At 44.3% G+C, this 27,526-nt stretch overlaps 1 protein-coding gene across 1 annotated transcript in view; it reads left to right on the top strand.

The window, feature by feature from the left end:
* bcl11ba (BCL11 transcription factor B a) overlaps nt 1-27,239 on the top strand; it is a 32,912-nt gene extending 5,673 nt beyond the window's left edge. Inside the window, exons 2-3 of the mRNA XM_026151449.1 lie at nt 2,450-2,941; nt 24,939-27,239. Coding sequence (XP_026007234.1) covers nt 2,450-2,941; nt 24,939-26,938 — 2,492 coding nt within the window. The 3' untranslated portion in view covers nt 26,939-27,239. The remainder of the gene's footprint in view (nt 1-2,449; nt 2,942-24,938) is intronic.
* Nucleotides 27,240-27,526: the final 287 nt, after the last annotated feature.

The raw sequence follows: 27,526 nt of genomic DNA, 5'->3' as shown, positions 1-27,526 counted from the left end.
TCGTTCTTGCAAAACAATAAAAAGCTCATAATTTTAGATAAATAAAGTGTGCGTGCAGCAGCGTGTACACGTGTGTAACAGTACACAGTGACGGTGCGGGTAAATAAACAGTTTATCAGTCGACGTGTAAGCGAGCCGCCGTCAGCTTTGAGTGCGTGCCGTGAGGGAGTGTGTTACTCTGTGTGAGTGTGATGTGCAGTCTCAGCCACAAACATTATATCTTGATTTAAGAGAGAGAGTGTGTGTGTGTGTACGCGGTAATGGTAAAAAACACAGAAGCCAAGTCGAGTTTTGATCATTTAAGTCGAGACCCGCGCGCACACCATTATCACTGGTCTCAACTGGCAGAATCTTTCTGGTTCTGGGAGCAATTTTGGTGCTTTTCCCATCAGCCTAAGTGTGGCGGCAGATAAAAGTAAAATCATGAAAACAGCTCTCGAGGAGAGGCGGAAACAAATATTTGATGGGCATGTGGCCAGCAATGTGCTCCCGTTTGTGTGAAGGATACGTGTGAGAGATTTCCATGGATTTACAGCACACGTGTGGTGAAAGGTGGTGAGACGGAGGGAACCAACCCCAGAGATGATCACCTGCTGAGGGAAAACATTTGCTCTGAATTCAAAACTAAGAGAACCTACAAACACCGAATTCCCAAATCCTTCTCCAGATCCGTCGGGTCGCTGGTGATTTGTGTAGGTTAGGGTCTTGTTAACGCACAGCTGACATTTAGCAGAAGAACAATGAAATAAATTCATCTATTCAGCGCACAGCTAACACAAAACTCTCTGGTCAAACCTTCTGCTATGTTATAGTATTGATATGCTGCCTGTCATATCTACGTATCGCTCTTACCCGACTCACCCAAGCCTCGTTAAACTGATGCAGACTTTAGACCAGCTCTTTAAAAAACCCTATCAGTCATAATTCTAATGTGAGGTGAGATTTGCATTGGTGGGGGGGGGGGGGGTCACCGTACATGTAGATTGGATTTGTTCCAGGTCAGCTCACTGGTTTTATTCTCTCTAATGTTTAGTACTGGGAAACATGCTACCACTGTACAGGACAGATGGCTGCAGCCTGCAGGCCACACGCACACACACACACACACACACACACACACACGCACACACACACACACACACACACACGCACACACACACACACACACGCACACACACGCACACACACACACACACGCACACACACACACACACACACACACACAGACTGATATCCTCTAACATATAATGAGTGCAGCACATACACTGCAGTGCAGATGAATGTTTGTACTGTGTTGTATGCGATACAAGTACAATATGGTCTTTGAATGTTTAACAGCAGACCTAAAACAGGTATACGGTGGCGTAGAGGGGTGGGGTGTTCCATCTGGAGCCTTCATCCACGTTTGACATCCCAAATCTGTTCGCATTTCTAATGTGGAGGCTGAGACAAACGGCCAGCCTGCTGCTAATCCATCATCTTGTATTAGAGACAGAGAGAGGTGATGGTGATGCGTTTGCTCTTCGTCATCGTCAGCATTCCCGTTTTACCTCAGAGGGTCAGTTGTTCCTCCAGCCTCGTTCAGACCTTCTCGCTCCTTTTGGAGACAGCCCTCACTTACAAAGCTCGCTCGCTGGTGAAGCTGTTGGCCTCTGCAAACACCACACATGTGCTGTCCTACTGCTGTTTCACAGCAACGTTCAGAACCCTGCCCAAAGCCCATCTGCTCACTCACAAACACTGAAAAAACCCTGCTTACGACTAATACGTGTGTCTTAATTGAGACCATGTAATAACTCCTAACGTGTACGGCGACCCACTTTGGGTCATAACCACATACTAAACAAGCACATTCTCAGAAATGACGAGTTTCAACTGAACTCTCATACATGCAAAGACGTGGACACAACCCGGGGTTCGATCTAGTTAGTGTAGAGCTTCTCACTTACAATTTTGCTGAATTCCCATTTTCCTTCCTTCCTCACAGGTGCGAGGCTAAATAAAAGTGTGTGTGCACTGCAGCAGTATGCGGTGTATATTGTGTACTTTGTGTTTGAGATTGAACAATTCTAAAATATATAGTTTGTGGTGTGTTTGAGATGGTGGCTGAAAATTCACCTTCTTGGACTTTTAGATGTCTTGAAAAAGCTTCGAAGCGTGATGGAGGCGTGACTGCACACGTATGAAGCTGCACTGTTGTGTCGGAGCCACCACACATTAAGCCTTATGTTAAGTGAGTGCCGCCTGGTCTAACAGGTCGTTGGTCACGACTCTGATCGTTCTGTGTTGTCGTCACCGCAGCGCTGTACGAGCAGCTCTTTAAGTGTGTCGCTCAGACACGTGGTAACCTAATTACACGTTTGCGTCATGTATAGATTTCAGCAGGCGATGAGCGAACATACACCCAGGTTAACTCTGACGTGTCTCCTCTGTTTTGTTTCTCGTGCAGCGGAGGTGGAGCATCCAGATGGCGCTTTGCTCTCCGAATCCCTACCCTCCAACCCACTCACCCTGCCCTCCAATCCACTTGGCCTACGTCCCCATCCTTTGGACCCCAGCTTGGCTCACACGCTGCCGCCTGGCCTCCACTCTGACCACGACCTGCTCACTTGCGGCCAGTGCCAGATGACTTTCCCGTTGGGCGACATACTCCTCTTCATTGAGCACAAGAAGAAGCAGTGCCAAACACCGCTGCTGGCCAACGGCTGTTATGACAAGATGAACGACCGAGGAGGAGGAGGACAAGGAGACAGTCCAACTCTGCAGAGCCTTCATCACTACGCGCAGAGGGTGGAGCTAAGAAAGGTGTTGGAGCCAGTAGAGGTCGGCATCCAGGTGACACCAGAGGAGGAAGAGGTGGGAGGAAGAGGGGAACGAGGTGAGAGAGGAGAGAAGACACCAACCAAAGGAATTTGCCCGAAGCAGGAAAACATGCTATCAGGTAGACGTGACGTACGCAGGGAAACACACTAAAGCCTCTTCTTTCTGAGCACAAATACACAAATGTCACTTTTATGTCTAATTAAATTCATGAAGTCAGTTCAGCTTCAGCTGCGTTTGTTGCTTTTTCACATAAGGGCAGGCCAGGTAGGTGTAAATAGATCATTTTCATGAATAATTGAAAGCACAGTTTAAAAACTCAGGTTTTCTTTGGCTAACATGAACATTTTTGGATGATTTAAACAGAATTTAAGTGAAACTAATGTGCAAAAAGAGAAACCATCAGGAATGGAGCATTTTTGAGAGCACCGTATGTTCACTTTCTGCTGAACAACGTTGCTGTGCAGACTCGTCAGCATGTTGCCAGATTCAGGTTGAGGTTTGGTTTCTTTAAGAAAGGGGAAAAGCTCAAATCCTCCCACAAAAACCAACCACAACTTTTGCTTCTTCTTTGTCGCATATGTAGCATCTGTGACCTTTGGAGGTGTGAGCAGGTTCGTCCCAGGCTGGTCCCTCCGACTCAGAAAGTTCAAGCTCATTTCATCTGAATCAGCTCGTGTTCACAATGCACACACATGGACACGAGGCCCCTCTGACAACAGCTTTTCATTTATCAGCTGATGTGGTCTGGCACTGAAATCAGCTGCTGGGATAAGCTTGAGTTTGTGGCCTGCCAGAACCTGGAATAAACTGTCATTGTTATCCAGATGTGTTATAGGTAATGATTAGTTTTCCCGAAATGCTGAACTATTTAATTCCAAAGAAAAACCTTTAGGTAGTAACAAACCAGCAGTTTTTTCATCAGTCTAAATATATCCCTGTTTTAGTTTTAGTTTGTGTGATGGCGTCCTCTCGTTCAGCAGAGGAAGAGAGGCGTTCATTTTATTAGAGGACATGGACAGCAGAGGGACAGACGAGGAAGAGGGGTGAGACAGGCAAATTAGGGAGGCAAATCTCTAAACCCCCTCAAGGACTCGGTTGAAACAAATTGAGCAAAACATGACAGAGAGACTCACCCCGACTTTCATGGAGAAATCCAGTCTAAGCCATCTGCTTAAAAAGGTGAAAAGCTCATTAAAATTCAAATAAGCACAGGCAGAAAAAAACAGCACGAGAGGAGAAGAAAAAGTGGGAAAAGACAGGAAGAGGGATTAAAACGAGGCTAGTTTCATCCCCATTCAGCGAAGTAAAGAGGCAGTTTAGCATCTGTGTGTGTGTGTGTGTGTGTGCGTGTGTGGGACCAGCAGTTATCGCTCAAACCAGTCAAGACACTCGTAAAGAAGCCTGTGACAATAACCCTGTGGTGCTCTTCTAGAGGTCAGTTTGAGGATCGCAGGCTCGGCCTGCAGACCAACAGTCTGTTAGCACAGGCAGCATGGTTAGCATCGCTACTGTCTTCATGCATTATTCAGAATGAATAAATAATGAAAGACTGATTTCCTGTGAACCTACACATTCCTCAATAATCTCACCACCTATATGTAGACCTACATATGAAGCGAGCTGATTAGTGGAATCAGCTTAAACGCTTCATGAACGGAGCTAAAACAGAAGACAAATACAAATGCAACGTTTAGGGAGGTTTTAGTGCCGGCTCACCTGACTGAAACAGCTCTGAAAGCTTGGAAATGATTTTATTTTATTTTTATTTTGAAATGAACTTGATTAAGAAATGTCGTCACAAGTGGTAGATTAGACATCAGCACATGAACGATGTCAGAGGACGTGTCACTATCACACAGGGTTGGGCTGTTTGCTATAACGCCACTGACATCACGTCATGTATGTGTAACACGGTTATGACATTTGGAAGCCAGGTGAGGAGGCTCACAGGTGAGCCTCTCAGTGAGCGGGACGGCGGTTTCGCCTGCATTGTAAACACTGTGTCTGGGCCTGAACTTCATCAATATTTTACCAGGCTGTTACAGCTCTGCCGGGCAGCTGTGCATTGCTGCTGTGGACAGCACAGCTGCCTGCACTCGTGAAGCTCGTGGAGCGACGCTCCAGCTTTGCATTTAATGCAACTGTCTGAATTGTGGGGTGCAAAAAGCTGGAGCGCAGTCCCCGAGCGTGTGCAGAGCTGTGCTCAGGCATGTCTGCTAATTGAGTGGCACTGGCCATGGCTCGGCATTATTACATTTATGTGCATAAATATATATCCACCCTGTGTTTAAATGTGTGCAATGTATCGAACTGCCATCCTCCCATGAAATCAACCCCACGTGCGCTGCGTTGGAAGACTGGAAAATATAATTGCACAATATTTTTTATAGCAGAAACTGCAATAATTTTCACATTAAAAGCAAAAACGTATTAGCGACTCAATTGGACGTGCACTGCAGCAACTGTAAACTATATTGCTCCAATAACATTTTATGTTTGAAAATTACCCACGGTGTTTCCACATGAAATATGTCCAACGAGCACCTTATTAACACGAGCAGGAGACAGAACAATTTATTAATCAAGCTGGAGTTTAATTTGGAGAGCGCGCTCTCAGCCCCTCTCGTCATTACTGGGGGATTGAAATGCGGCAGGTGGAATTTTCTCTTTGTAACTCAGGGCGGCTTTTTCTTCAGCGTATGTTTTTAGCACCTTTCATTACCTGGTGAAAGAGGGAGGGACAGAAGCACAGGGAGGGAGGCGAGAGAGATGGGGAAAGCGATCGGGGACATGACGGACGACACTTCTTTGTAATTGGCTCCCAGCAGGTCAAACTACTCGTTTATTGTTAAGCTTTTACACTTTCATTTGTCCTCCATGTGAAATGGAACACGCACACGTGTGCACACGTGTATGAGCATCATGCCAAGTTTCTTTTAACCCCTAAATTAGAAGAAGTGTTTGTGCTGTGCGAGAGCTGCTGGGTTTTTCCTTTTCCTCTCTCCGTCTGTCAGGTAGCAGCGTGCAGAGAAATAACAGAGCACCTAGCTTTTCCATTCAGGCTGTGAAACACGTCGCTGCTATTGTGCTGAAGGATTACGAACAGCGGCTTTAGTTTGTATACACAGTGTTGTTCTGTTTCAGCTATTGTTTTTTCCCCACAAGAAGCCCTGTTTAAAAACCTCCTGATTCAGTTTGGAAAGGCTGATCAAAAGGAAAACGTGCAGTTGGTTTTTACCACGATGTGAATGAATAAGAGTTTTCCGGTCACACCCATCTCTCCTCTGTCTGTAGCTGAAACTCACTCAGACTTAGAAAAAAGCCGTTCCTCCGATTTAAAGAATAAAAAAAATCGTTTTTGTTTTTGCTTAAATGACACAAATCTTCTCTCATTTTTGAGTTCATGTAGATTTCTACGTTACTTCAGCCTGAAGCTTCATCCTGTCTGATTTTATAACCATGAGGAGAATCACCATCATGCCTTGCAGTTAAAGACTGGATGTGCTGTGATGGTGACGTAAAACCATCATGCAGAGAAATTTGAAAGCGTACTTTTTGCTCTCTCTGCTCTCGTCACACACGGCTTCCTTCCAGACAGACAAACAGACACAGCTCGGAGGAAGCATCATCTAAACCTTCCTCACAAGGAGTGAATATTCAAAAACATCAAGCACAAACACCCCAAACCACAATAAGCCCAGCGTTCTAACAAAGGCATTAGATAACTAACCGGGCCGAGTTTTCGTACGTCAGCAGAGATGCATTCGAACAGCTGAACCAACCTTTTGTCAGCGCTGTGTAAGCAGGTGCACGCTGACAGGATACCTCGGCTTGCAGGAGGCTTTAGGATTTTAACTTGCAACCCTGACGTCCAAAGCCCTCCAGGCTTTCCCAGGTGACCAGGCGTGAGGTCTCTTGGCGGCTTCACAGAGGTGCTGCACTGACAGAAGTCATTTTTACTATGAGGCGCTCAGCCGCCATGCTGCGTACACTTATCACTGACGAGTGTTTAGCACCCGACAGCGCCGGGCCAGAAGCCTCGTTAGCTCGAGCTTAATTCAGACATTTAACCAAGTCCAGTTGGAGTGGACACACACACACACACACACACACACACACACACACACACACAGATTAAGAAAACAGAATAATTAATGCACTTTGTTTCCAATGGGGATGTGCAATTTTTCACATATTGAAAAAACACATTTTAGGAGTGTTTGTCTGTGTTTGAATCTCATATAAATATTCTTCACATGGACACACACACACACACACACACACACACACACACACACACACACACACACACACACACACACACACCTTCAATAAATAATGACTGAGCACAGTGGCATGTCCCTAAAATATTTACCATATGCTTATTTATCTTCCAAATGAAACTGTACAAAGACTTAACAAAGAGCCACGGTGCAGTGTGTGTGTGTGTGTGTGTGTGTGTGTGTGTGTGTGTGTTTGATATAGCAGCCTGTACTTTAGAGGCATTGCGGTCCCTGCTGCTCTTGTTTTTTCACATTGTTTCAATAAAGCTGGGAGGCCTCTCGGATGGAGCGACGGCCTTTTTGAAGTGGTAATCACTCTGGTTTGTGCTGCTCGCTCTCTCCCTCACTCTCGTTCTGCCTCTCCTGCCCACTGTGTGTGTGTGTGTGTGTGTGTGTGTGTGTGTGTGTGTGTGTGTGTGTGTGTGTGCTTTGGCTAGTTCTGGTTTGTGTACGTAAATGCGGCTGTTTTCACATCGCACAGGCCTGAAGCATCTCTAATAGGCTCAGAGAGGTGTGGAATCACACAACTGAAGAAGTAAAGAAAGTGCGTTTAATGAGTCACACAGTGCCGGCCATCACTGATTATGACTCATTTCCATGATAGAAGATTGTAGCCGGGCTGTGAGTGTGAGTGGGTGAGGAGGTCCGCTGTGGACGGGTCACACAACAGTCAGTTTCACTTAAAGCTTCCACCCTGAAACATCCACACAAGACGGGTGGAAGTTTCATGATAAACTTCTTCATATTTTTTTTGTCCCTGCATAAATTTGGAAATAGCATCAACACTGGCACACACACGTCAAACAACACACTCTGTTTAACATTAATAGACAAACCAATGCGACTGTCAAGCAGCTAGCCGTACTCATAGCTCACTGACCTTTGGATGCTGCATGCTAACAGGGAACTCATACGGTGCTAAAACCCTCCAAACACCCACAATTCATGCTATCCAACAAGCTCTGAGTGACATCATTATGGGTCTCAGTGGGATTCAAAGCTGTGCAGTGAACATGCTGTAGTGTGGGGATGCTCGTCATATTCAAACGTTAGTATCATCGTGAATGATGTTAAAATCCTTTTTAAACATTACATTTTCCTTATTTTGACTGACAGCTGGTTGGGTGTAAACAGTGCTGCTACCTCAAAGTGGCCGTAATGGACACGAAAGCAGCGTGAAAACACTAAAAGAGCCAACGATGACCGAGTCGTGCCGGCGCTCTGAGTCTCACTGAATTTGTCCCGTTTTGGACAACAGACCAATAAGAATCCAGATGAAGCAGCGTGCAGCCGGACTCACCGCGTTTAAGGAACTGAAGCCTGCATGGGCCCTGCTGAACCTTAAGCTTGCTCGTGTTTCTCTTTGAAGCATCAAATCCACTTCTTGTAAAGAAACTCTGGTGGACACTGTGTGAGACGGACAGACCTGCAGACGGAGGAAGAAAGAGCATATTTATCGTTAACGGAGCACCTCGTACGTCTCTGCCTGCTCAAAATCCCTTTTTGCGAGTTTTGCCATGTCGCCTCGCTCTGCTGTTAATCACTTTGCATGCACTCATTTAAATATTAAAATTTTCTTTAATCATCAAAGCCAGTATGCATCATGCATATTCATACCCCCACCCACCCCCCATTCCCTGGATCTCAGGTTCATTACTCTGCTGCTAGCCATTAGCCACTTCCCTAATCACACAGTTTATACACACACACACACACACACACACACACACACACACACACACACACACACACACACACACACACACACACACACACACAGGTAGCCACCAGCACTAACCAGTGGTAATCCGCTAACTAGACTTAAACACACAGGCATCCCTGCAGTCTAAACCGAGCGAGCAGACTTGTCATCCATCCCGGCTGAGATGGCTGGAGTATTTGTCAAGAGGCTCGGCAAAACCTTCATTTGCATAATGACTTTGTAGTTCTGCATTAATAAAATTTGCATATGAAGCCATGTTAATTACTCCTGATCAGCCTTTTTTGCATTCATGCATGGTAATTTTGGGCGACTTGCAAAAATTGATGTCCTGGCGCCTGTGATGAGATTGGTGGAGGAGGCGCTCTGTATCTGTGTGTAAGTGAGGCTGAAGGGATGTGGAGATGATGAAGGTGGAGCGTTCGGCTGTGTTTGGGGCTTTATCAAAGCAGAATAGACGGCAGATTGGTGCGGTTTGCTTTTCGGGCACCATTTCTCTTTCCGCTTATAACTTTTTTCTTTTTTTTAATCTTAGTGAAAAGAGCTTTCCAGTAAAATCCTCTCCTACTACTGTACAACACACACACACACACACACACACACACACACACACACACACACACACACACACACACACACACACACGCACACACACACACGCGCACACACACACACACGCACACAGAGCCTGGCAGGCAGCCATTTGTGAGTCTATTGTTTACTCTGGGTTCTACATTTCAAACAGCAGACTCCTCAGACTGTGCTGGGTTTGATCAGGACTTGATGCTTTTTTATATGTGATGTAATTTGATTTGCAGTTTCTCATTTTATCTGTAAATATAATTGTGATAAAACTCTACCTGTAATAAAGCCACAGCACGGCCTCAGCTTTTCTGGGTGACCGGGTCTGTCTAACGACGACACAGATGTGATGTCAGCTCTTTTCTTTGGCTTGTTTCATAGCTGCAGAAATGCAGCTGTGTAAAGCAGCATCTTCATAAGTGAACGAAGGCTGATTTTAGAAGCTTTCTTGGCTTATTTGAATTCCCCACAGACCTGCTCAGGTTCAACAAACCTCACAGTTACAGTTTCTTCCTGCTCCATTTCAGGCATTCATTTATTTTTTTTGCATCTTTGCTTTTCATATTGAGCTTTTAATGTAAGCATCATGTTCTGCTTCAAAAATCAAGCAAAACTGCAAGAAGAGAAACGTTTTGTTTTCCATTATTCCTTCGAACACAACAACAAATTAAAGCCGGACCCTGTTAGTGTCGACCCGCAGGCTGGATGCTTTACTAAAAATGATTTGACTTTTTAGGAGTCTCCATGTCAAACACTGTTTAGGTTTTTTATTGAGCGCACAAGTCCTGAAATCCGAAATCATGTGGTCTTCTGAAAAACACAAATATGTGAAATGTCCTCTTGGTGCGTCACAGCTCTGACAGTGTGCGAGTGACACAAGATCAATTCACACAAGGCTGAAGGCCACAGTCATGCTCCTATAGTGGACAGTGAGGGCTCTCATTCCATGTTCACAATGACATACAACCATACAGTTACTCATAATATTATCACATAATAACAGTACTTCACTTTTAAATATAGGAGGTTACTGTGAAAACTGTGGCAGGTAACAGGTGAGGACATGCTGACCAGTCACTGCACGTGTCGTCAGAGCTGTGAGGATCACTTTACACAGAACCGATCGTCTGTGCAAAGTCTTGGTTTCTCAGTGAATAAGCCCTCAGTTAATGGGAGAGTCTCTCTTATGGCGTGTTGGCCTCTTTGACAATGGCAGATCAGATCGGGTGGCGATAAAGCACTTGGTATCATTTTGTTTCCTGTTGTGTGCCTGAGCTGTTGTCAGACAGGTAGTCTGTGAAGAGACGTGAATAGAGAGACGAGAAAGAAGGAGGTGGACTGGAAGGCTTTGTGGAGGTGACAATGATGGGACGCAAAGCTATACGTGCGTGTGCGTTCACTGACTGATGACATTTGAGCACCGAGCCCCTCAAGGAAGGGATACAGTGGCATTCTCTGTCGTTGCAATGTGTGTGTGTGTGTGTGTGTGTGTCTGTGTGTGTGCAATTTTATAAACACATAACCTCTGTAGTCGTGTCAAACGCAGCCGATTATTATCGTATTATTACAGCAGCAGTAATTTTGCTGTCAGTATCAACTTTGTGTTAAGTTGAAGTGTAGGAAGGTTCAGTGACACCGGTCACAATTATTTATCTGTAATTTTCCAACATTGTGACTGATCTGTGTTAAGAAACTGTCACAGTGCTGGTAAAGGACCAGTCTTTAGTCATGAGTGCACGAGGGCGCACTGCAGAGGGCTCGCAGATAAAACTGCCAGGTTCATAAAGAGTTCACAGCAGTGTGAAACATATTAATGTCACGTGGATGCTTGTGTTTTCTTTGCATGTTCAATGCTATGTGTTCAGTACCATAAAATATATTTAGCCTTTGCAACATCGAAATATGCAGACAATGCTTTCAAATTTTGCAAGCCTGAAATATACGAGAATCACTTCAATGCTGGAGCCGTAATTAAAATTTAAATACAGCAAAGTGGGATAAGTGTGCTGGGATTCATGCACTTGTAGAGAGGAAGTGCATCCCTGCAGTGTAAAAATAGAAAGAATAGCACTAGAATTCCACACTCACCTATTTGTCAAGCTCTATTTCTGGTATCTGGAAAGTGTTCCACACAAGCGCACTTTGTACAGGAAACTCCACTTGGGCTGAAATAAATAAAAGAACTTGTCGTTAGCATGAGACACTGGATTTTTGCATCTAATTTGCAGCAACAAAGGTGAAGCAAAGACGCATTTTTGCATTTGTAAAGCATATGCCTGCCTGAAACGTGTAGAGTCATCTGGGCTGACGCTGGTCATAGGAAACTAGCAAGCTAGTCAGCGTCAGTTTAGTCTAACAGAACTTTATTATTATTCATATTTGGTGTTTGGATATGCCTCCCAGCTTTGTCATAACACCCGTAATCCCAGACTTCTCTGAATTAACTGCTCAACTTTGCTCGGACTGAGACCAAGGGATGTCTCTGCTGTGTCTCACAGACAGCACCGTGCTTTGTCTTGTCTGCACCACCACAACAACCTACTTTATCTCACCAGCTTTGAGGATCTAAATCTCCACCTGTGTCACGTTGACACTGCTGGTTTTTGCTGCAACTCTGCATCCAAGATTTGATTTTGTGAAGTCGGATGGTAGCACAAGAGGGCTTTGGAGGATCGGGGAAGCATGTGCACGCTGCAAAGCAGACACAACACCTCAAAGACAGGTAACATATACAGCAGCCCAGTGATGCTTCAAACCTTTTTACACCAAACAGGGAGAGGCGTAGCTCTCGACTAAAAATAATTTGCCAGCACTGTCACTGCTCACTAGCAGGCAGCAGCATTCCCAGTCCAGCCGCACGGACACGATGGGATTATCCAAGTGTTTTGCTGAGTTTGAGGGAGACTCATGACCGCCCCTCTTCTCTACAATAGCCTGTCGGCATTTAACACTGGCCAAATCACCACTTAACAAAAGCTAATTTCTCACTTGGTTAAACTGGGAAGGATTAGGGGCCCTGTGTTGGTGCAGTCCATGTTTGGTGAAGAGTGAGGGATGGAAGGATGTTAGCAAAAGATTTAAACCTCAATTACAAGCGAGCGAGGACTTTTGTGCATCCGTGGCGAAGGTGGGACGCTGAGGTTTAGCCACTTTGCTGGAAATGTTTGCTGCCTCATTGTGTGTGCATGTAGGTGTGTGTGTGTGCAGAGCTGAGGGTGACATAGCCTGACAAATACATGATGATCCCCTTGTTTAGAAGGCTTTAAATCTCTCCGGTTTCACATACTTACTGCCTTGGCTTTACATGAGGAGGTAGGACACATAATCCAAGCAATTTAAACCTTTCCTGTGTTTTATGACAGAAACTAAAGAGCTGCTGTTCTGTTGTGTGGCTGCTGCATTTTCCTGTAACTCTCTGAGGTTAGGGGGTAACCCTGACCTACTTTGGAAATATGGAAAAATGCATTTGTGGATAGGTGAAGTATTTCTTAAAAGCTACAACTACAGCTTGAGGTTCAGGCTGAGATCTTCTGGTGACCTAAACCTGGATCTACTCCTTTAAATGAATTTGCACTTGTGTTTCCAAACAGAGACAGAAGAGCTGTGAGGCTAAAATGCTAAACGGGCTGTTTGGCCCTTTGTACAACATGCTTCATTCACTCACTCACACTGACGGATGAACCACAGAGGACGTTTGTCATGTGGGCAGGCATCAAACCAACAACCTTCCAACTGCTCTTCCTCCTCAGCTGCAGCCAGTTTGACCAGTATGCCTAAAATTCCCCAAATATAAACCAGCTCAAGCTTCTAGCATCACTTTTGCATCACTCGTTTAAAACTGCCAAAGAAAGTTCACAACAGAAGCTTTAGAGCGTTTTCTTTTCTCCCTTTGTGTTTTTTAAAATCCTGTAAAACCCTTAAAACCAGTTAGTGCAGCTCCTCTGCCACAGTAACACGTTCTCCTTTGTTGTGTTGTTCTTACACCGTCCAGTTTTTCAGCCTTCAGTGCTCACACTCACTTATTTTGTGTGAGGGACGTTCTAGTGCTGCAGAATCAGAGCGGTGGTCTCTCGCAGTCTTTGGACCCTTTAGCTGCTCTCAGTGTCTCATCTCCTCCAGACTTTTGGGGGGACAAAGAGAGAGTTAGAGTTCCCCCTCCCAGAAACAGCAAACCCTTTCGTTTGTATCAAAGCTTTGCCTCACCCCTGCTGACACCCCTGAATTATTCACTTAGAGGAAAGGATAAACAAAGCTTGCTAGCTACAGTTGTTCTATTGATTTCTCTGAGCAACATCACAGATAACAAAAAGAGGGCTGGAGGAGAGAATCTCGGCTGCTGCCATCTCTCATGCTCCTTAAAAAATAAATAAATCTGTAAATAAATCAATAACGTGGAGTTTTTCTTTGGAGAAAACAGCCCGCGTCCCGTTTCACAGGAACGCGAGTAATGCATTCATAAATATTTGTTGTTATTTAGGCAGCAAGAGCACATGTGAGCATCTCCCCCGTAGGAGCGGCCTTTCTTACCTGTGGGTTCGACTAAAATTGCCAATTGTTGGGATAATTTGGTGTTTAGAGCGAGGCTGAGGGGGCCGGCCAAGTAAACAATGCTGGCTGTAGGCCAATAACTGGCAGCAGCCCTCTGATGAGAAACAGGCAGATCTTTTCTTCAGCGTTTCTCTCTGGCCCTTCTGCACTGGCACTTCAAAATAAAAGCCCACCTTGTTACTTAAATCTCTCTCGTGCACGGAGTTACTGGGATCGTTAATTTTAGGATCACCTTCATATGCACTCCTGTGTTTGTGATCCTGCAGGATCCTTAAATTCCCCCTTTTTCTCCACTTAATGTTTGGCAAATTAAAGGCATGTGAGATCATTGTAATTTGGCAGGTGTTCCCTCACACCCCGTCTAATCGTCAAAGGGCTTGTCCATGCATTTGCTACCCCTGCCCCACAGCACACTACTATGGCATCTAAATGCTATTTGACCCCCACTGACAAAAACTGCAGTGTCTGAGGGATTTTTTCAGCTGTGGGTGGTCAGTGGATAACGTGTGACAGGTGGCCTTAACCTGTGTGGACTTCCTAAACTGGCTGCAACGAGGAGCTTCAATGGCGTGGGAAATGTGCCGAGTGAGTCCTGATGCGATCGTGCTAGCAAAACCAAGATAAAGCCCTCACATGCACAAAAACACTCGCAGCAGAGCAGAACCAGCAGCCTTGAACGAAATGGTCCGTACTTCAGTCTAATGAGGATGGCTCACACCAACCAACTCTAACCACGCAGTTTTCTGATTCTCTGTCCTGTATAGTGTCTGTAAGAGAGAAAACAGCTGCTCGGGCTTTGATACAAACCTCACATATAGATGCAGACATACACCTACAGGATTCACATCGTCTTCCAACTGAAGGATGAATAACAGGGTCTGAGTTAGTATGAATGAAAGGTTTGTTAACGTGGGGCTAAAGTCAGTGGGCGTTGGGAATGGCAGGAGGAATCATTCAGTTTCTAAGGTAATGATGATCTTTGTCACTGAGTGATAGTTTTCCTCAGTTTCCTTTTCCTTCTGTAAGTTAGCTGATGTTCAAACTTCTCTTCATGCTAACCTGCAACGAAAAACAAAGTAAATGCGGCCTGGCTTTGGTACAAGACTAACTACTAAAATACATGTTTGGCTGTCGTGCATTCCTCCTACAAAACACTTGAGCTAACAAGCTGCTGTACTTTAGCACTTAACCAGTGTTGATGGTAACAACCAGTCACACCATGTCAGCTGTTCACAGATGGCCGACCAGTTTACTGTCTGTCGTAACTGGTTCTGTGTAAGTCACGTGGTGATTGTTCGATTTTCTAAGCTGCAGTTAAACTAGTTTTCATGTGCTTTGAATACAGACATGTGAAACTGTTACGATCCACCCAGTCACCACTCGGGGGCATCTCAGCCACAAACTAAAGTTGTTATGTTTCAGCTCACTTACGCGCATTTTGGCCTTTTAGCCTTTTTTCCGTTATAAGATTTCACTCGGAGCATGCCACCAGCAGGTGTAAGTGTATCCTGGAAGGCTCTGTGCTCACTTGGTGGATGAAATTGAAATCACTGCATGCTATGAATCAGTATGACTCTGCTACATTATATAATGGGCCCCCCTGCCTGCAGGTATATACTTGAGCGTTAACAACGCAGCCTTTCAGGAGCTCTCCAGTCATGTAGCCCTTATAAGGGCCTCCAGCACAGACCTGTCTCATCATCCCTCCATCCATGTCCTCCCCTAACCCCCTTCTGGTCTGGATCTGCTCTCGACCTGCCCCACTTTCCTTCCTGCTCCTACTTCTCACTGCTGTTTCTGTATAAACAAGTGGAGTCTGACCAAAACATTCAAAGCCCAGTCTACACTCCTCCACCATTAACCCCCTATTGTACTTCTGCTTCTGCGTCCACAGATTAAGTTGGTCAAGTCAAATATGTCTGTTTTAGGGGAGAAGACGTTTAAATAGCTGCTAAAGATTACCACGCTGTGGTGGGTGAAAAGGTGAAGCTGATCACCAGGAACAGTGTTAAAGTCATGAACCTGGTTTGTGATGAAATGAGGGAGAAAGGCACCAGAACAACAGAGAGAGAAATTCTTCTCTTGCTGGTGTCAGGCAAAGCTGTAATATGTCTTATTCAAACAGGAGGTGCGCCGCTACATCATAGTCTTGGACGGAGCTGCAAGCATATGTGTGTGTTGTGTGTTCCAGGAGACTCCCACTTGGCAGTGTGCAAGAGGAGGTGGAGGATGGGTGGGGAGGGATTTGGACGGGACAGGTGACAGGGAGACATAGAGGAGATGGAGAGGGGTTCCAAAAATGTGTTGGACTGCCGTCTTAGTGGAATCAAGCTCGTGGCAGCGTTTCTTTATTGTGGCTACAGAAACCAAACCAAGTCTTCACCTGACAAGATGTCGATGACTTCACCTCCACAGACAAAACCCAGACTCTCCACGATCCTGAGCGCTGGGCATTTTTTTAAGTAATGCAAACATGTTTGTTCTTGTTTCTCCGTTTAGCAGAAGCAGCACAGACACGGACGGATCAGCTGTTGTCCTGGAGAGTTGGGGTGGATTTACCTTTTATGTGCCACATCTGTACTCTATCAGTTAACCACGTATCTAAGTGCACCTCCCACTTGCCAGATCATCCTTGCTCCTGTAAGGTCCCGGCTTACTTTCAACTGTAAACACAAAGTCCACACGCTGAAAGAGTGACAGGTATCAGGTGCTCCTCCATGCCATGTGCATATGAGTGTGTCCAGGATTAGGCGCACCCCCCACAGGCTTCAGAGGCTGTGTTTGGGCAGGATGAAGCCTTGTGTAGAGTCTATTGGTGACAGCTTCTTCCTCACACACACACACACAGCTTCATGCGCGCTCCCCAGGTGCAGTGGTGCGGGCCAGTGTGTGGGATTAGCTGGTATGCTCTGGCACTCTCCTCTGGTAATCCCTCTAATTTGTTAACAGGGCACAGAGACAGGGACACACACACACACAGCTTGCTGCAGCAGTTTGTTTTGGATTGCATCTCACCCCCTCATTTTGACTACAGGACCACTTGTCATGTGGCGAGAGGGACGGAGCATCTCGTCTTTGTCCTCTTCTTTCTCTCACTGCTGCTCCACTTCCCTAATGAGCTAAATGCATTCTAATTTGGCTGTGATGAGCTAAGCCTTCCTTTAACATCCCAAGAATGTCAAAGCCCCCTCCTTGATTTGTCATGAGTGCACGGCTTGTATACACATTTGTGTGCGCACACCTTGCACAACCATAATCCTTTGTTGGCTGGATAACGTGCAGAGAAGATGGGGTAATGCTAAAGTTCAGCACATGCTGAGACAGAGTGAGGGAACAGAGAGCAGCAGTGTCTAAATAATGTTGATTCTGGATGTCGATGCACTTTGTTCCAACTGTCAGGTTGGACTTTTGAGGTGTTGCTTTTTAAGCAAAACACGGCTCCTCCAGCTACTGACAGCAGTGACTGCAGTAATCTCATGTAGTATTTGGGAAAAACAACCCAGCTATTGAGAGCTGAGTACAGTCTTTGAAACAGTGATACAGTAAAAGTCATGGTTTGCCTCTTCAAATATACATACGTGTCACTTTTACGTTTGGGCCTTTCGTCCACACGTACATGGCGTTGTCGATCACTGAAAACTGCGATTTTAAAAACTCTGTTTTTACGTTTACGTGTGGACGAGGAAAACAGAGATTTACTCACGTAATGTCAAAGGTGTGTTATTGTTTACATGAGATTCATTTCTACAATAGAAGAAGAGAAAATGTTGTTGCTGTTAATCTATCGGCAGTTTTTACACACATATACACACAGTTACTGGAGTCAGAGTGAACTTCACAGACGTTCTCACAACGTCGGTTTTAAATAAATTAAATTTTTAAAAAATTTAATGTATGTACCCTGTATGCATTTGATTTATTCCTAAGTTCCTGAGACAGCCAAATACTGTCTTTTGTTATTAACATTTGAAAAGTAACACGAAATTAGCTGCTTTTCCAGAAAAACACAAACTTTTCAGAAGTACTTCAGGTTTTGTGAGGGTACAAAACCCTGTTTAGCCGTTCCCTCCCAGGCTTCTGATTGGCCAACATTTTGTTTTTAGCGTTTACATGTGGACGGAGATATTTTTCCAAAACTGCACGTGTGGACGGGATTAAAAAAAAAACGGAAACGGAAAATCTCAGTTTTCAAAAACACCCGTGTACGTGAGGACGTAGCCAAAGTGTTGTTACTGAAAACAGTTGGTTATAAGCAGCTCGTACAAATAAGCTGAGAAAATAGTTTCTGAGAGTCTCCAAAGAAAATGACGTTTTTATCACCAGTTCATGAACTAAGGCTATCACTTATTATGAAATTAGCACAAAATCCAAACCAAGCACTAAACTTTCCATTTAGTGTTTCACTTTGGACAAATCAAATCACCCGGCTGAGCGTGTAGGCTGACAGCAGGAAGAGCTTAGACTTTGGGTCTTTAGCCACCAGGTGAGTCAGTCCAACAAATCACTAAAGGTTGATGCTGGAGAAAAGAACAGGTCCTCATATTTGCACAGCTAAAGTGATTTGATTACAGCTGCTGCTGTGGTGTTGTTGTGATTGTAGTTATGGACACATGGTGGACGGCGTAAAAAAGCTGCACTCTGCACACGTCATTGAAAACTAGCAGAACACTTTAACTCTGCACCAGATGAACTTGAAACGATCCCATTGGCTGGAGACACACACACCAAATAAACACTTGTTTAGAGAAAAAAGTGTCCTCTACTGTGACAGTGAGGTATGTAGAGTGTCCACACGTGTAAGAGTGGACAAACACGGTGCCTGATTTGCTTTGCTGCCATGCTATGATAGTGAATCGGCCGTGCAGGAGGAGAGCTCTGTGTGTGAGGTCAGGGGGCACCATGGAAGAATAATAACGCAGCTTAAGTATGCAAAAAAATGTCAGGAAACTTTTTACAAGTGGGACAAAAGGCCAAGAGGAGAACATGCACACACAGATGTACACACAGAGTCCCTGCGCTCCCGACTCGTCACAGCTTTCGTGCTTTTTGGTGTGGAAAAGCCTCACAAAGGTAAAACAAACGTGTTAAACGGCTGCTTAACCTCGTGAAGTTAAAATCAACCAGGTTGTTCTAAACTGTCGGGTCAGAGTTCGTGGTTGGATTTGGTCGATGTGTTATTTTGTTCCTGTTAACACGTAAACGGAAAGCTTTTAAGAGAAATCAAAATGTCTGGACCTTTATTGAAATGGCACATTTTCTGCTGCTGAGCAGCGTGTGGCTCGAATAAACCCATGTTTAGGTGTTGAACGTTCAAACATGATGGCAAAGAAGACATCGGGAGGACGATATCTTTATAATGGAACAAACGGTGTTTTTTCCTGATGATGGTTTAAGTAAACTAGCTAAAGATGATGAATCACACTTTATGAAGGGAGCTTTTCCCCTCAGATCAGCCTTCTTTGTTCTTCTTTTTAGAGTATTGCAGAAATTGCTATTGCAACGAATAACATTAGGTGTTTGAGTTAGCATGAAGTGAAGTGGAGTGGAAACTTTTAGGCCTAAAATTACTTTATCTTTATTTTTGTAAAGCTGCCTAATTTGCATTAGTTTTATCTATGAGCAAAATGAAGACTGGCCTGACGCTGCATACCAGTCTACTCTACCTTTGTGAAACCTGCCGCGGGTTATTTCAGTCACTCAGTGTGTGTAAATACTTATAAAGCCATATATACAGGGTGCAGTTTGCAAGAACATCAAAGGCTAGATTTGGTCTTTCACAATAAAAGAATAAAGAAACAGCGTGCATTGATTGTTTCTGCTTTGCTGCAGAACATCATCTCTTTCACCCTCATCTGCAAATCTGTGGACAGAATCTTTTGGACTTTGAGCTCTGAAATGTGTTTTACAGCATCGTGGCCCACAGGCTCCAACTTTGAGTGGTGCAGTGAATTAAGTCGAGGATGGGGAAACTCTTTTCACACTGAGCGTGGCTGCTCAATCACTTGCAAAGTCAACAAACTGTGTGTATAAAATTTCTTCAGGAACCTTCAGCGACGTTTCTACCTGTGAGCTGTGAGACAGAAGCCTCGGTGCATAACTGCAGCTCAATAAGCTGAAGTTAGAAGCTACAGATCTCATTTTGTGAGTGATGTAGATTATCCAACGCGCAGTTTAGACTCATAAGGAATGTTTCCAGGACTTTTCTGTCAGGCTCTGAATCCTTTGCGTTTCTACATACATTGAAACAGCGATGCTTGACGGCACAGTGCAAAGTCAGAACGTGATCTCCGAGTCTGCCCTCGTGAGCTCGGAAATTCAATTTGAAATTCAATTTAAAGTCAATTTCTGATTTGAGTATTGTTTGTGCTGCAGTGTAAAAATCAGAGGGTGGGGATAGAAATGTAACCCCACTGAGGATAAAAATAATTTAGGAGAAGCAGGGGTGGGTGGAGCGGGAATTTGCTCCGATCCAGGAATTTTACTTTGATCTTATAAAGTTGCGGGGTGACTGGAGCTGGTATTGCTGACATTTAACTGCAGTTGTAGTAAAATTCATTTGATATTTTTCTCTATATAAGAAAAGCAAAGGAATAGCTGCAGCTTGAGAGGATAGAAAACACTGGAAAGACGAGTCTGACTCTGTGTCGCCATAAAGGAAAAGGATCTTTGTAGGACACAATAATCCTCACAGCCTCGGCTGACACTCACTGCATTTATCGCACACATTTGTGTTGATCCGTGCGTCTGCTTTAATTGTACATCTCTTCCTCCCTCCTTCAACTGTAATAGCTGTGATTTAATTTGGCTATTTAACCTGTAATTCCAGCGATATTTATTGAGGACCGAGGAGGAGAAAATTGGGCCATTAGCCGCCCCAGATGAATACACTGAGATGAAAATGAATGCTGCTAACTGCCAGTTGACCTTTGCACCTTTGCTTTTCTAGACATTCCCACTCTTCCCTTTTTTTTATTAGCGGCAGCAACAGTAATTACGGCAAATTGAATCATAGTGAAAATTGGAATCTGACAGTAATGAGAGTTTTATACTGTGTGAAAGTGAACCCGGGAAGAGAAATGAAGAAGAGAGATTACTTAAAACGTGGCTGCTGCATATGTGCCGCTGGACACACACACACACAAACCAGACACCATTATCACTGGTTTCAACTGGGAGAATCCTTCCAGTCCAGACGACCCGATCGCTGCGTATTTGTTTGAGAGGAAATAAATCATATTAAAATTCATCTTCCTTACTGCTCATCACACTGGGTCGATGATATTTGGTGTCCGTAGGGTTGTGTCTAATAATGTGACATTATACATACTGAAGGTGTGTGTGTGTGTGTGTGTGTGAGCCAAACTAAACACAGGCAGAGAGCCAGACTACACAGCGTCTTTCGTCTTAGAGTTTATGGACGGATGGGTTTGAATGGAGAGTTTAAGTTGCTTAGTTTTGTCAGCACCTCTGAGGTTTACACATTTAAAGATAATTATTTCTGTTTCCTGTGATCGAAACATGAAGTGATCCCAGAGCATATATATGAGCTATTGTTATCTGTCGATTTTAAAACTTACATTAAGGTTTATTGTTCATTTATTTCAACAAACAAGTCACATATTTGATGCAGCTGCCACTAGTGCACAGTAAGGCCAATGGCCAACAGTGGCTCTGATGTAATAGTACACTTTCCTGCTTTTGACCTCATTTGGTCATTTTTGAAAGAAAATGGCACATTGGCCTACATCGCGTGATTAAACATCTGATCACAAATAAAGCAAAGCTGCAAGTTAGCTCAGCAGGCGACTCAAACTGCACCATCACTCGTCCAATCTGATGAACGATGAGTTGCATCATTTCCAGGGGGGATATTTGGGATCACTCCCCAATTTTATTTGTAGCATATCTGCAGAGACAGGCTGGGAGCCTGGATACCAAACTGCAGCTGTAATTATTTCATCATGAATCATTTCAAATCACTAAAATAAAGCCAGTTCAGACAGGAAACACTAACATCCCTCGTTCTCGTCACATCACAGAGCAAACACACCCTCTCGATCTGGAAGTCTATTTAAGCCACAAAAGATGCTATTTTGTCCTGTGATGTGTCAGTGCTGCTGTTGCCCCGCATCTCTGCGGTGAGAGCAGTCAGAGGATTTTCACACAGTTTTTGCTTTTGTCTGGCAGCTGAAGAGGGCATTTGAACAGCAGGAGCACATTAAGGTAGTGTTGTCTTGGCAGATGGACACTGAACAGTGAGACGTAAAACCAGCAAAGTCGAGTTAAATAACAGCAAAGTAAGCAAACGTTATTTTTTTACATGGCAACATAATTCAGCTAAGTTAAAGTTTATCTGTCATGGAAAATAATCTATTCTATAAAGGACAAAACTAGGTGCTCAAAATGAACTACTATAACCTTTACTGAAGCACGCGGCCCACACTTACTGTAAACAGACGTACAGTGGGTCGTAACTCAAGCCGCGTGTGCGCGTTCGACACAAACACACAGGCACAGTGTATCTGTGCAGATGCTGAGGAGGGGAGTGTGTTTTCTCATCCCCTCCATAAAGCACGGCCCTCTGCATTCTACCAAATAAAGTGATGAGCAGCTCCCTCGCTCTCCCTCGCTCGTTCTGTTTTTTCATATGGAAATAGGAAATAATGGGGTGATTAAATAGAGTCGTATATTAAAGTACAGCTGACATTAGAATTAGCATAATGTGCTCTCGCCTCAGGCTGCATACTTTATTTGCCATCTGCGTTAGACTCCTTTCCCCTGGGAGGGCGCGCGCACACACACACACACACACACACACACACACACGCACACACACACACACACACACACACACACACACACGCACACACACACACACACACACACACACACACACACACACACACTTCCCCCAAGCAAAAACCATGACCCGCTCCCTCCACTGCGGCCAGAGTGAAATGGCGCGTTCTCTATTACTCGCTCCCTGTTTCGTTTGCTCACGCACACACACACGCACAGACACACACACATTCCAATGACTTCTGTCAGCAGAAGAGAAGGGGGTCAAGCTAACAGAGACGGTGGGGTTGGAGGTGGGTTTTTTTTGAGTGTTAAGGGTCTTAAGATTCACTTAAGATTCAGCACTAAAACAGCATGTGTGTGTGTCTGTGTGTGTGCATGTGTGTGTGTCTGTGAGAGAAACTTGCCAACAAAAGCTGAGACACGGGGAGCTGTTATTTTTATTGTGTGTGTGTCTGTGTGTGTGTGTGTGTGCGGTCTGCTATAATTAAGTCAAAAGGCTATACAGGACTGTGGAGCTAAACAGCTGTTCCACCTCTAGCCACTTAACGCACACACACACACATGCACACACACAATCTTTTGCAAGCAAGAGATGGTGAGCAGTATTTTTCTTTAATATAAATGAATAAATTAATGATTAAATTGATGAATTCTAACAAAGCATTATTTTCTTTCTGTAGATTTTTATAAAAAAAAAAGATTAAATATTGTGTGTGTTTCACAGAAATTTTAAAAATGTAGACTAATAATACATTTCATACATTCCTAAAATATATATTTTTAAACAGGCAAATAGAGAAAACTGTATTTATACTGGAGAAATGTGAAATGAAAAAATATTAGCTTCTCTGTGACGTCTGATAAAAACACATCTACATTAGAACCAGTATTTATATACATGTGTGTGTGCGTCTGTGTGATTTAGTGCGTGTGTCTTTGGCTGCCAAAAAGAGTCATGGCCATGTATACACACACACACACACACACACACACACACACACACACACACACACACACACACACACACACACACAAATAAGGCTAACAGGGCAACAATTAGAGCAGCATATGTTTTGCCCAGTATCTGAAATGAGTGTACTAGGTCAACACTTCACTGAATACAAGAACAAGCGTATAATTACCATTATCTCTGTGTGTGTTTATACTGGTGTGTAAGGTTTGCTGTTTGGATTTAGTTATATGGCACATCAGTGGTTCTTTAATATTTGAAACTCAAATCTGTTAAAAAATTAAAAAACAAGGTTTCTTCTGAAAATCTGCTGATTTTAACGTGTGTGTTTCTTTTTTGTGGTTTTCTGTCATTATTTTTTTCACTTAATTTCTGCTGCATGACTGACAGATTTGTCATTCTGCTAACACTTATAATAAATATAAGTAATGAATTATACAACTTCACCTACTTTATCAATTTACCATTTATTAACTATGATTATTATAAAATTATTTTAAGAAAAAGTGTTATCATCAGCTATCGCTGCCTCTTGGTTGTTGCCCAGCTACACAGTCAATACATAAGGTTCAGCCCTAAATAGGGTTTAACAAATCTTGGACTGCTCAGTGTTACAGGAAATCACAACGTAGTGTTTTCTGCTCCACGTTATAAAACACTGAGGATTTAGATTAGTTTATTCAGATAAACACATGATTTTATTTTTCTGTCTATGAGTATTCTTGTCCTAACTAATATGACTTTAGCCAATTTATTTCTGTCATCCTTGGAGAAAATCATCTAGCCTGCTTACACACATAACGGTTTATCTATCAAACACACAGCAGCCACATATAGTACACTGTAATAGCAGTTGTTAGTGAGAGAGTCCCTGGACTAAGGGAGCACCTCTTGGTACATGGATTGAGTGTGTGCTGATCTAATGTGACTGTGGAAATGCACTTGTCAAAACATGATTAGTATTAGAATTCATGTGACAAGCTGAGTACCCATAGTCTTTGCAGCTAGTAGCAGTCCGAAGCAGAATATAAAACACTCCAGCACCTCACTGCCTTCCAGCCAAGAAAATTTTACACAACGCGGACACGTTTTTAAAAAGTTATTGTTAAAATCAATTAAAATCATGAATGAGGTCACATTAATGTAGCCTATCTCACAGAAAAGAATCTGTGCTCACATATTTAATTTATTGTTTCTGTGTCTGTTGCAGGTGGAAGAGATGAGCCCTCAAGCTATACATGTACCACCTGTAAGCAACCCTTTCCCAGCGCCTGGTTCCTGCTGCAGCATGCCCAGAACACCCACGGCATTCGCATTTACCTGGAGTCCAGCCCCTCCAGCGCAACCCTCACCCCACGCCTCACTATGCCTCCACCCATTGGCAACGACTCCATCCCACAGTCCCCCCTCACCAACTTTCTAGGGGATAACAACCCTTTCCACCTACTGAGGATGACAGCACCCCTGCTCCGTGAACCTCCTCCAGGCTTTGTAGAGAATCGTCTCCCCAGTACGCCTCCATTTGTCACTCCACCTCCCCGCCATCACCTGGACCCCCATCGCCTGGAACGCCTTAGTGCAGAGGAAATGGGCCTCATCTCCCAGCACCCCAGTGCCTTTGAAAGGGTGATGCGGCTAACACCTATGGCCATGGAGTCCCAGTCTATGGACTTCTCCAGGCGGTTACGAGAGTTAGCAGGGAACACTAACAGCACCACACCACCATTATCACCCAACAGGCCTAACCCTATGCATCGACTACTAAACCCTAATCCCTTCCAGCCTGGGCCAAAATCGCCATTTCTGAGCACTCCTCCATTGCCACCAATGCCCCCAAACAGCACCACCCCTCCCCAGACGCAGAACAAGATCAAGTCCTGTGAGTTCTGTGGTAAAACCTTCAAGTTTCAGAGCAACTTGGTGGTACATCGGCGCAGCCATACTGGAGAAAAACCATACAAGTGCCAGTTGTGTGACCACGCTTGCTCTCAGGCAAGCAAGCTGAAGCGCCACATGAAGACCCACATGCACAAGGCTGGATCCCTGACGGGGCGTTCAGATGATGGCTTATCCACCACGAGCTCCCCAGAACCAGGCACCAGTGACGTGCCAGGTGAGGGCATGAAAAACCGTGATGCTGATTTCCAGGGGGAAGGCAACGAGGAGGAAGAAGAGGAGGAAGAGGAAGAGGAGCTTGAGAATGAGAGTCGACCAGAATCAAATTTCAGCATGGAGTCTGAGTTCTACCGGAACAGGGAGAATGGTTCTAAACCTCTGTCAGAGGAGAAGTCGTCCCTTGGCCTTGAGAAGATAGTGGAAGGTGGGGGGCTCAATTCTATACAGCAGTACAATAATTTGATAGTTGACAATCGTAAACGGATGCCCTTCTCTAAGAGAGCCCTGGATGGCCAACGGGATACTGGAGATGAGGATTCAGTGGCTGGGGAAATAGATGACCACCAACAGGAGAGGACAACCATTAATGGCCGGAACTGTGGCTCCGGTGATTCTTTCTCAGGTCTGTTCCCCCGTAAGCCCACCCCCATTACCAGCCCAACCCTGTCCAACTCATCAAATAAGAGGATCAAGATAGAAAAGGACTTGGACATTCCCCCTGTACCCCACATTCCTTCTGAGAATGTGTACTCCCAGTGGTTGGTTGGCTATGCTGCCTCACGCCACTTCATCAAAGACCCTTTTCTAGGCTTCAGTGACTCCAGACAATCGCCCTTTGCCACCTCCTCTGAGCACTCTTCAGAGAATGGCAGCCTGCGCTTCTCAACCCCTCCAGGTGACTTACTAGATGGGGGTTTGTCTGGCCGCAGCGGCACCGCCAGTGGGGGCAGCACACCTCATCTAGGTGGTGGCCCTGGTCCAGGTCGACCTAGTTCCAAGGACAGCAGGAGGTGCGACACCTGCGAGTACTGTGGTAAGGTGTTCAAGAACTGTAGCAACCTGACGGTGCATCGGCGTAGTCACACTGGTGAAAGGCCCTACAAGTGTGAGCTGTGCAACTATGCCTGTGCCCAGAGCTCCAAGCTCACACGCCACATGAAGACACATGGCCAGCTTGGTAAGGAGGTCTATCGCTGTGACATTTGCCAAATGCCCTTTAGCGTGTACAGCACCCTGGAGAAACATATGAAAAAGTGGCATGGAGAACATTTGATGACCAGTGAGGTCAAACTTGAACAAACAGAGAGGGCCTAAAGCTAATTCCCTGTTTCCATACTCTTTGACTTCAAAATAACAAAAAGGGGTAGCTGGATACTTTTTTTATAAGATATTAATTTTGGGTTAATTTTAATTGTGTCTTTGATTAAATAAACTGCCAACTGAGAAAAAAAAAGCGTGAAAACAGAGATCAACTGAAGCTGTCTAAACTGCCTTATGTGGCATTCGTTTTTAAACAATCCGTCAGTTGAGTTATAAAATATATGGAGCCTTTAACTGTGCAATAATTTCTGTATTTATTGGATTTTGTATTTTGGCATGTGCAGGTACATTTTTATTAGAATTTTTTTTATTGTTTTCTTTTCATTACTGTTTTTTTTTAAACCCACGTGATATCCTGAGAGTTCCTTAGAGGACACAAATCCATTTTCTCTCTTTTTTTTTGGCCACTTCTTGTAGGAAATTGTATATTAAACTAAATGTGTAATTTCTTGAAAAGCTGAATCAATCTTCAATTTGAAAGTGGTGTTAACTGAGAATGCTAGAATTAGTCTATTTTATGTGATACGCGAACAACAATCCTTTGGCATTGTAGCATGAACTGACTGTAAAACATGTCAATAT

The sequence above is a fragment of the Astatotilapia calliptera genome, chromosome 19 (genome assembly GCF_900246225.1).
Source record: "Astatotilapia calliptera chromosome 19, fAstCal1.2, whole genome shotgun sequence".
Taxonomy (NCBI): domain Eukaryota; kingdom Metazoa; phylum Chordata; class Actinopteri; order Cichliformes; family Cichlidae; genus Astatotilapia; species Astatotilapia calliptera.
The sequence above is the reverse complement of the archived record's forward strand: the minus strand, read 5'-3'. Positions and strand labels throughout refer to the sequence as shown.